Source organism: Corvus kubaryi, unplaced genomic scaffold (assembly GCF_017639235.1).
Source record: "Corvus kubaryi isolate FWS band 111438036 unplaced genomic scaffold, C.kubaryi_AGA036_p1.0 37353, whole genome shotgun sequence".
NCBI lineage: Eukaryota > Metazoa > Chordata > Aves > Passeriformes > Corvidae > Corvus > Corvus kubaryi.
The window spans coordinates 1,167,328-1,177,415 of NW_024581115.1; the positions used below are offsets into that span (position 1 = coordinate 1,167,328).

Genomic DNA, 10,088 nt, shown 5'->3' on the forward strand with positions numbered 1-10,088 from the left:
CCAGAAAAACTTTGAATCCTTAAAATCTTTCAATTTCAATTTAAACTTACAATTTTGCCTTCAGGGCTTAGTCAGATGACTACTAAAGTAAAAAGAGAACACTTAAAGATTTCAGTGGATGTTGAATGAACCTCACACTGCTTACATTCAGTTTATTCCCTTGCTATAGAATATACTTTAAAAAAGAACACTAGAGCTGAGACCATTTTCTCAATACTGTCCAAACTCAGTGAATAATTATCCTAACCTTTCCAGTTCCTGAGCAGCATCTCTATTTGGAGAAAAAGTAATGGGTTTTGAATGAGAGAAATGCAGAAAAGACTTTTTCATGAGTCTTCTCCTGCAGGTATTTTAACTCTACACTGTTCATGCCAGTTATGAGCCATACTTGAAGTTTTCTTTACACATTTTGAAGTACTGGCCCAACGTTTTGGATCAAGTTTTGAACTATTTAGTCATGAATATTTTTTTAAATTTCAGCTTTCCTCCTACTGCAGCAGTAACAATTACATCCCTTAATAAACATGAGATACTCAGTGCTGACAGCCAAAGTTATTTTAGTCACATCCTACCTAACTGTACTCAGAGTCCATGCAGTTCCAATGTGTTTTTCCTTTGGCAGCCTATTTTTGTGGTTCAGAATCATTTCCCACCAAGTGTTTTATCAGCATCCAGAAGCTGGTCTCATAAAGCAAAACTTTAATTATAATTCCTTTCATTATGAATTGAGGGACTAAATATTGACCAAGAAATTGCCTTACTCTTGAATGTTAACAAATTTTTCCCATATGATCTCAGGAAAACCTTGATGGGAAACCATCTGTAAACCACCTGAGAGTTCTGGGGGTTTTACTTCATAGAGGGAAAGACAACCTTACCCTGCCTGGTGATTACTGGCTCATTGAACAACCTCTCTCCTCTGATGTTGTCTCTGAAGAGAACAGTCTTCACTTTTTTAGCATAGCTTCTTTCGTGCCTCTTGCCTGATTTTGGAGTTTTTCATTGGTGCAATCTTACTTTTCTCCATGTAAACAGCAAACAGATCACACGGCCTAGCCAAAAGCCATCATGTCACTCCACAGAATCCTAAAATACATAGAGCAGCAGATAGGAAATGTACTCTTTTAATCTAATGCTTCCATGTGTCGTAACACAACACTGTGCTCGAGTCGTACGGCCGATGCTGGGTCTGGCGCACAGCACTAGAGGGCAGTACCATCTTGCACTTGCAGGGAAACCATCCCCTCACGGACACTACTGATCCGGTCTGGGAATATAAACTAAGTGCAAAATACCACCACATTTCTTCTCTGAGTTTGTTTCGGTCACCAGTCTGAAGCTGATCTGAGATGCCCACACACACCATTTCTCAGCACCCTCCCCAGCAAGGGCCAGCTAATTAAGCTCTTTTTGTGTCTGCCAAGAAAACTGTAGATATTGTTAGTTCAGACACCAGCAAAATCAAAGAGCTTCATCCCTATCACATTTAGACAAATCTGCCATCATGAAATTGCAATGAATTTTCGATAAATGTGAATGATGTCAAGGACAGTGTCATACATGAAATCTGTAGGTTTCGTGCGGGTTCGGATGGACGGAGACGGAGAGATCTCTATAGGCAGGTCTTGGGACACATGGGGTTTATTGTAAAGGCGTGGGTATAGGGGCACTGCTCAGAGCTGCCAGACTCAGCTCTGAGCAGGCCCAAGAGAGCAAGAGAGTAGAGGGGGAGAGAGGGTGTAAGAGCAAGAGTGGAAGTAAGGAAGGAAAGGAATGAAGTGTGGTAAGGAATCGAAGTGTCTGAAGTCCTGGTTACAATACAATAAATCATCTTCTGTACTGAATATTCTAATTGTCACTAACCAATCTAATACAAGATACAAATCCTATAGCATTTACATACAGCCTATAAGAGTTCTTATATTACCATAGAGTGTTACATCTTAACTTCTAAAAACTACTCTTTGGACCCCTTCTGCTGAGCTAGTAGGGTCTGCTCTGACCCTTGGACCGCTTGCAAGCAGAGGGTATTGTTCCATCAAGAGGGGATTATCTTCAGTTGGCCATACCATTGTTTTCTAGTTGTTCAGTAACTAAGACTTGGTATTTCAAAAGTGGCTTTCATTTCGATGTTGCCTGTAGTTTTCATATTCCCAAAATCTTTTGTCAGGCAATCATATTTACAATGCTTTTCTGTTTCATCTTCCCCAACAAAATCCCCTTTCCAATGGACAATTAAGATATTAGACATAGTCCTACTCGTCATTTTTTGCACACACTGAAGTATACAAGGTACTGCTACTAAAACTATAATTATTACTACTAGAATAATCAAGCCTATTTTACAGAGTTCCCTTAGCCAAGGTGCAAAGCTCCAACCATCAAACAAACTGTCTAGCCAAGACGGGTTATCTGTTGTAATTTGGTTAGCTAGGTCTCTTAGGTTTTGTAACTGTGAATGGAAACAGAATGATCGGATAAGTTCATACAGCATAATCCTTCAAAATCTTCACAGCCATGCCCATGTGCTAATAAAAGATAATCAATATAAGTTTGGTGTCTATGGCTGGGAGTTGGAGAAATTTGATGATTATCATATGGCCAATATTTATCAAAAGTAACATTACCAAAACCTTCTGGAAAGGGCATTCCAACTAAACAGGTTGAAAAAGGTTTGTCAGGGCTTGTGTCAGATAGACAGATGGTATCGGAGCCTGCAGATTTGGCTAAAGCAACCCAAACATTTGTCTTCGGTTGATTTATAGGTAAAGCTTCACTACAAAAACAAAAACAAAAGGTCAAAAGTAACATGCATCTACACAAATAATGCTAAAACTCCATTCTTTTCTTGAGCTGTTTTTGGCAGATCGCTTTCTTCTGGTGATTCTGCACACTTCAGGTTTGGGTGCTTGCTTCCTGGCTTCCACTTGCAGGGTCACTGGCTGAAGTGGAACCGACAGCGGGCTTTGATGTGTGGTACAGCTTCACGTTCTTTGCTGGAATCCACTTGGTTCCTTCACCTGTGGAGAGACATGCAAATCCCTTTCCCCACATTATAAGATCATAAGGTCTTTCTATTTTTCCTGATGCTAAATTCTTAATTAAAACTAGGGGGTGCTCCTTCAGTTTTGCTTTTTTGTTGTTTAAGAAATGTCTGAAGATGGGGGGTTCAGGCTCTTCTGCAGAGCTATTCAAAAAATTAAAAACATACAAAGCCTTATTCAACCTCCTTTGAGGTGTAGCCTGGACTTTTCCCCTTTTCTGTTGATTAAAAATGCGTTTTAAAGTTTGATGTGTTCCTTTTAGGGTACTTTTTGGCAGTTGTTTAAGATATGGTGAGCAAATACCACTGTATCTTACAGCACTTTTTAGTTCTTTAATTTCGAGAGTGGGGATGGGAGCCCACGTTGTAGGACTGTCAGGCTGTTGGCTAGCTATCATAGGCTTAGTTAATAGACTAAGACTTTCATCTTTATAGATTTGGGGTCTTATTTCACGGCAGTCTGTTAATTTAGAATAATCTGAGCACTTTGGAGGATTTTTTGATTCAGAAGGTAGCGCTGACAAACTTTCAGAACTCGTTTTCTCTTTCTGGGTTGCAAGATCCCCGTCGCTCGCTGGCGGGACTCTGGGGCTCATTGCAAACAAATCTGGCTTCTTTTCAGAGTTTACTTGTGTTAAAGCATCAGCTCTGGCAGAGGGGCTCTCCGTCTCCCCTGCGACTGGAGCTGCATCATTGCTTTCTGTTCCCCCCCTGCTCGCGGCTTCTGAGGCGAGGCTGCGCTGCGCGGAGGGATACGGGTGTACGGTGTCGGGGGACCCCGGCAGGGGCGGCTGCAGCGCGGGGATGGGACCCGGCAGGGGCAGTGATGGCACGGCAGAGCTCGGGAGTGGCGCAGCCGATGTCGGTGGCGGCGGGCGAGGAGGCGGGGCGGAGCTGCGCGGCGGAGTCGCGGGAGGATGCGCGGCTGGTCCCGGGAGCGGTGCTGAGGTTGGAGGAATTTGAGCGGAGTGATATTGCTGATCTGGGAGTTGCAGCGATTGCGCATGCGTGTGTTGCATCATCAGGTCCGCGCGGCAGGCTGTAATGGCGGCAGTCTGTGTGGCAGGCGGTTGGGGCAGAGCAGGAGATGGCAGGACTGCAGAACCAGGGGCTGGGGCTGCGGCCGCGGGAGGCAGGAGGGCTGGTGGCTGGATCGCGGCGTGCTGCTGCTGGGAGCTTGTAGGCTGGGCTGGGGTGGGTGGTGGTGCCGCGGGCAGAAACGGCGCTGGTGGGGCGGCGGTGCCGGGAGACGGAGCTGGAGCAACGGCAGGCACGGGGGGGACTGCAGACATCCGTGCAGGCAGCGCGGCACCGGCATCAAGTGGCTCGCGTCCGAGCGCAAGCGATGGTGTGCCGGGATCGGGGAACCACACAGGAACGGCAGCAGGGACGGGAGTAGACACAGGCGTCCGTGCTGCCGCGGGGTCGGGGGACAGCTCGGGGCGTGCTGTGTGCGCTTGAACGGCAGGGTGGGGGGGTAGGGTTTCTGCGGTAACGTGCACAGGGGGTGCCGGAGACAGCAGCGCGGCCGTGGCCCGCGCTGTAGGCGCTGGTGGTTTGGGAACGGCAGGGGACTGTGAAGACGCAGCAGCGGCGGCCGCGGATGGAACAATGGCTACTATCGGCGCCGTGTCGGGGGGGGGGGATATGGGGGGCTGGAAGAAGGGTCGCGACTTGGCTTTGCGGGGTCCGGATATAATGGCAGCCATGGCCATAACCGGCGCGGCTGGGGGAGGGGTAACACCCGTAGGTAGCAGGGGGGTAGCCGCCGGCCCCGCAGGGGTACCGCCGGGGGGCGGGGCCAGCGTGATGTCAGCAGCGGGGGGTGGGGTAAGAATGACGGTAGCAGGGGGGGTGGAGCCGCGATGACGGAAACGGGGGGGGGGCACGGGGGGGCAGGGGCAAGGGGCGGGGCCACGGAGACGCTGGAACCGAGGGCGGGGGCAGCGGGGGATGGGAGAGCGGGGACGCGCGGGATGGCGGGGGCGGGGATGGCGGGAGGGGCCGTAGGGTTCGGTGGGGTGGCTGGGGCCGGGGTAACGGGTGCCGGGACCGCGAGCGCGGGGGGCGGGGCGGCGCGAGTCAGGCGGACGGCGGGTACCGGAGCCGCGGGGTCCGGTGGAGGGGCGGGGGCCATGCTCCACTGCGGGCTCGCGGCGGCAAGGGGCGGACTCGCTGCAGGAGCCGGGCTCGGCGGGGTGACTGCTGCGGGCGGCGCTATCGCAGCAAACAGCTCTACCAGCGCTCTGCAAGCTGGGAGCAGCTGCGCGGCTGCCATATCCCGGTAGGAGATATTATTAAAGAGCTTAACTCCAACTGTGTCCCAAAAGTCTCTTGTAAAGACGGCTGAACGGTCAGCATTTGGGAAATTAAGTTGGGTCCATTCTAAAAGATTTTTTAGCTCGTGTTTAGGCAGCTGACTCGGACCAGAACTTATAAGTAAATGCTTAAGTTGCTTATAGAGATCTCTGTCATGGGCAGAGTGGGTTTGTCCCATTTTTTAGACCAGTATGATACTCACTTAGATGATGTCGCAGGAGCAGCGTCCTTACTCAGATGTCTGTCGTGCGGGGCTGGCAGGTACTCCACTCAGCACTCAGGACGCCGCTTTTCGGTCCTTTCCCAGAGCTCCGATTTCAGGCGTCGCTTGGCAACGGCTTTCCGTGCTCAGGACCTCACGGGTGGGTCCGCACTGAGCTCCAGTGCAGGCGGTGCTGAGCACTACTCACCTGTGCTCGGGGCGTGCGGCAGATTTCCCTCCGTAGAGCTCCAGTCAGCACTGCTTAGCAGTGTGTCCGTGCTCGAGGGGTGATACGGCAGACCTCCTCAAAGAGCTCCAGGGAGCCGCTGCGCAGCAGTGGCCGCCCGTGCTCGAGGACTGCCAGGCAAGTCCCTCCAAGAGCTCCAGGTAATCCCCGTGCTCGAGGGCTGCCTCAGCAGAATTACAGAGCTCCGGCTACTACGATGCGCAGCAACGGTATGCCGTGCTCACGACAAGTTCTAGGTGGCTATAACTGGTCTTTTAGTTACCATCCATGGAGAAGAGTCCCACAGATGGAGAAAGCTGAACCGGGCATTCAATCACGTTGTGCGCCAGACTGCAGGTGCTGGGTGTGGGTTCGGCAATCACGGTGGGCGCCAGACTGTAGGTTACGGACGGGTTCAGTCGGGACGGAGACGGAGAGATCTCTATAGGCAGGTCTTGGGACACAGTCGATTTATTGTAAAGGCGTGGGTATTGGGGCACTGCTCAGAGCTGCCAGACTCAGCTCTGAGCAGGCCCAAGAGAGTAAGCAGGAGAGGGGTGAGAGAGAGAGAGAGAGAGTGTAAGAGCAAGAGTGGAGGTAAGGAAGGAATGGAATGGAATAGAAGTGTGGTAAGGAATCGAAGTGTCTGAAGTCCTGGTTACAATACAATAAATCATCTTCTGTACTGAATATTCTAATTGTCACTAACCAATCTAATACAAGATACAAATCCTATAGCATTTACATACAGCCTATAAGAGTTCTTATATTACCATAGAGTGTTACATCTTAACTTCTAAAAACTACTCTTTGGACCCCTTCTGCTGAGCTAGTAGGGTCTGCTCTGACCCTTGGACCGCTTGCAAGCAGAGGGTATTGTTCCATCAAGAGGGGATTATCTTCAGTTGGCTATACCATTGTTTTCTAGTTGTTCAGTAACTAAGACTTGGTATTTCAAAAGTGGCTTTCATTTCGATGTTGCCTGTAGTTTTCATATTCCCAAAATCTTTTGTCAGGCAATCATATTTACAATGCTTTTCTGTTTCATCTTCCCCAACAAAATCCCTATTTGTGCTTGGTCTTTGCATATTAAGTGCTTTAAGTAATTAATTTTGAGTTAATTATTTTTAAATTGAATGTTACAATTAACCCATCAGCCCAGGTACAAAAATCCAGTTCCATTATCAGTGTTTCCATTTGTTTAAAGTTTATTAATAGAGTTGCACTCTTCCCAGTTAAAATTTTCCCAGTTAAAAATGACAAACTTGCCCCTTTTCAAGCTTCAAACCACTGGTACACCATAGGAGTTACCTTTCCTGTGTTTACTGTATACTTTTACAAGTGTTTTGAGGTGTGTTGGATGTATTTTAATACTTTTTGTAGGTGTTTCACTTGCATTTTGATTCCAAGGCCAAAACCCCCACCCAGTCTTAATAGCCAGCAGCTGTTTTTAGCTACAGAGCCATTACTCTGCAGGCAAGTTCCATGGCAACCTGAATACCTGAATTCTAATGAAGGTATTGTGTTCCCTTATCTCTAACTGATACCACCCCCCCCTTTGCAGCGATGAGCCATTGGTGGACGGAGATGATCCATCAAAGGGAAAGCACCAATTGCTTTGGACCGAAGGGGCGGGCTGTGGGCGGACTGGGGGCGGAGCAAAAACTATAAAAAGGACGAAGCCGAGAGGCGGGGTCTCTTCTCTTCTCTCTTCCCCTCTTGCTCTCTCCAGACTAGCTGTGGGAGACATCGGTGCTGGGGCATTCAAAGCCTTACCCCTTTTAAGGGGCTTTTAGTAATTTTTTAAAGTCAACCCAGCACTGCAAGTTCTTTTTCTCTACCTGAGGTCTAGTGCTGTCTCAGCCAGAAGATCTCATATCCCTGCGCTCCTGGGGCATACCATCTACCGAGCCATAGGATCCCAAATTTTTATATTTTTCTGATTTCTGTAATTTTTCAATTTTTCTGTTTTCAATAAATTAATCTTTTTAAGAGTTGTCTCATTTCTCACAACAGTGTACAAAAGCGTGGTTTCAGTTGGTCCTACATGGAGGGTTTTCAATGGGTGTGAACTGACATAACTGTACAAGAAACTCTGTTCTTATTGTCCAAAGCAGATGTGGAACAGTCTGTGAACTGTTAAACACTTGACTGGTTTCACTGCAGAAGCTCCTGCTGGTAACGTGCTGATACCGAGATGACAGATGGAAGATGGAGCTATGATTTCAGGAATATCCAAGCCATTTTATCAAAGAGAAACTTTTGCTTTCCCCGAAACACTTCTTGATTGTGGACTGAGCAGACTTCTTTGCTGAGGCAAAGTTTTGACTAATAAAGGTTTGTGTGAGTGAATTTGGATGGTCTTGAGTGAGGTTTAACCCAAAGGAGCATTGTAGAGTTGACCATATGCTGTTTATTTCATGAGAAAGTCAAAGCGTCTTGCAGAGTTTTGTAGCGGCTGATCCAGAAAACTTAAACTCACTTGTTGTTCTGCCTTTGGCTGAGTGAAGCACCTTCTCTCATATTCTGTCTTTAATGTGTAAATAATACATGTGTTTATGAAAGCACATCAAGATAAACTAATGAAAGTAAGTTTTCATTGCAATTACTACTGACTACTCACTAATTTCCTCTCATTTCATTTCAGCCATAATGAGGATTCTATCCCATTCTTTGCACTTCATTACCCCACACTCCTTTAAGCAGAACCAATATTTTATCAACAGAACCAGTAAGTCCCTACAATTTTACATTAGTTCCTTTTTTTCCTCTAACTTTTCACAGATAGGGTCCTTACACTGTAAATCTTTTCAGAGGCAAACCTTTATATGCTGTTGCCATGAGCTCTGTGGTGACATACAATGTTATGTTCATATATATTTGAGAGAGGGAAAGACCCTGTTCTCCTCAAATAAAAGCATTAATGCCAAAATCCATCTCTTGAGCCAAGTTATTGATAGATGAGAAAAGGCTTCAGTGTGAGATATTGGTGGTATTATATCTTGGTAAGTCTCAGTGAGAAACAGCAAACTGTTAGAAACTTCTGCAAATGATATTTTGGATAATGTTTGTTCCCTGAAATCATCAACCTTCTGCACAGCAATTAGACCCATATGAAAGATGGTATAAAGAGAAGCACACAAACATTAAAAAGTTAATCTTTACAGGGACATAGTAAAGTGTAATAGAATTGAGTGGACTATCCCATTAAGCCCTGCTGAATCTAAAGTCTGGATTTCTAACCCTAAATGGGATTAGCAAAATTTCCAAGCTTTTAATCCATCTAGTGCTATTCTTTTTAAAATCTGCCTATGAAAGTACAGACACTTTGAAAGAATTATGTCTTTAAATGTCCACAGCCTAAGCACGTTTGGTTTGGGCCTTAATTTTAATAAAACATGTTTAATTTTAAAAATTTACATTCCAGTGAATTATATGCAAGTTGAATGTATTTTAAAATCAGCCTTTAAAAAAGACAGCAGAGGGCAACCAATTGCAGATACAATATTGGGGATTTTGCACTTTCTTAATTTGTGTTAGAATGGGTCTCTCTGAAACTGCCTAATTTTGAATTTGAGGAGGAGCAGAAGGAATGTTTTACATCTATCTAGGCAGTTTTGACTAATAATCTAAAAGATGTTACCAGGTAGAAGTTTAAAAGACAAAATGGCATTTCATCCATTCTGTTTTTATTAGAAGTAAACAAAAGCATAAAACCGAGTGCTTCCCTGTTCACATGGTGACCAGGAAAAATTCAGAAGGTAGAAAAAATTAATTTCTTTTGTCACACTGGAAGTGAACAGGATCTGAAAAAAGCCTGGGTAGGTGAAAGGCAAAGCAAAGCTCCCACTGTCTTAATGCAGGACTTCACCCTGTGCAGGCAGTTGCAGACTGTAATTAATATATCTAAGAACAAGGCTGGCAGTTCATCATTTTGCTGAGTTTCATTATTTGGGGGAGACTTAAAACTCCCAGCTGCCAGATCTCAGAATGTACTTGGTTTTCAAGCATTTTTGCAGTCCTTACAGATAAGGAGCCAGCAAACAAATATTCAAAGATGCCTATAATCATATGGAATGTGTTTTGTGTGTGCACATATGTGTTGGAATAAGGAGGAAATTAATGAGATTTTAAAGGTATTGCATTGAGGTTTCTGATTCAATGAGACAGTAAAACTGCAGGGTAAAAATTCTGTACAATATTTGCACCAGAATTTACCTCTGTGTATGATTCTCACATAAACCTGAGTGAGGTCCTTCCTAGGAACTGATACTCCCAACAGATTCTGCCTCAGTGTT

General features: G+C 46.0%; 1 protein-coding gene across 1 annotated transcript; it reads right to left on the minus strand.

Annotated features, from left to right (window-relative positions):
* Positions 1-2,250: 2,250 nt before the first annotated feature.
* LOC121666610 (proline-rich protein 36-like) lies at positions 2,251-4,895 on the minus strand. Its single transcript, XM_042032358.1, has one exon. It carries the CDS (start codon positions 4,756-4,758, stop codon positions 2,896-2,898), a length of 1,863 nt encoding a protein of 620 aa, XP_041888292.1. The 5' UTR covers positions 4,759-4,895; the 3' UTR covers positions 2,251-2,895.
* Positions 4,896-10,088: the final 5,193 nt, after the last annotated feature.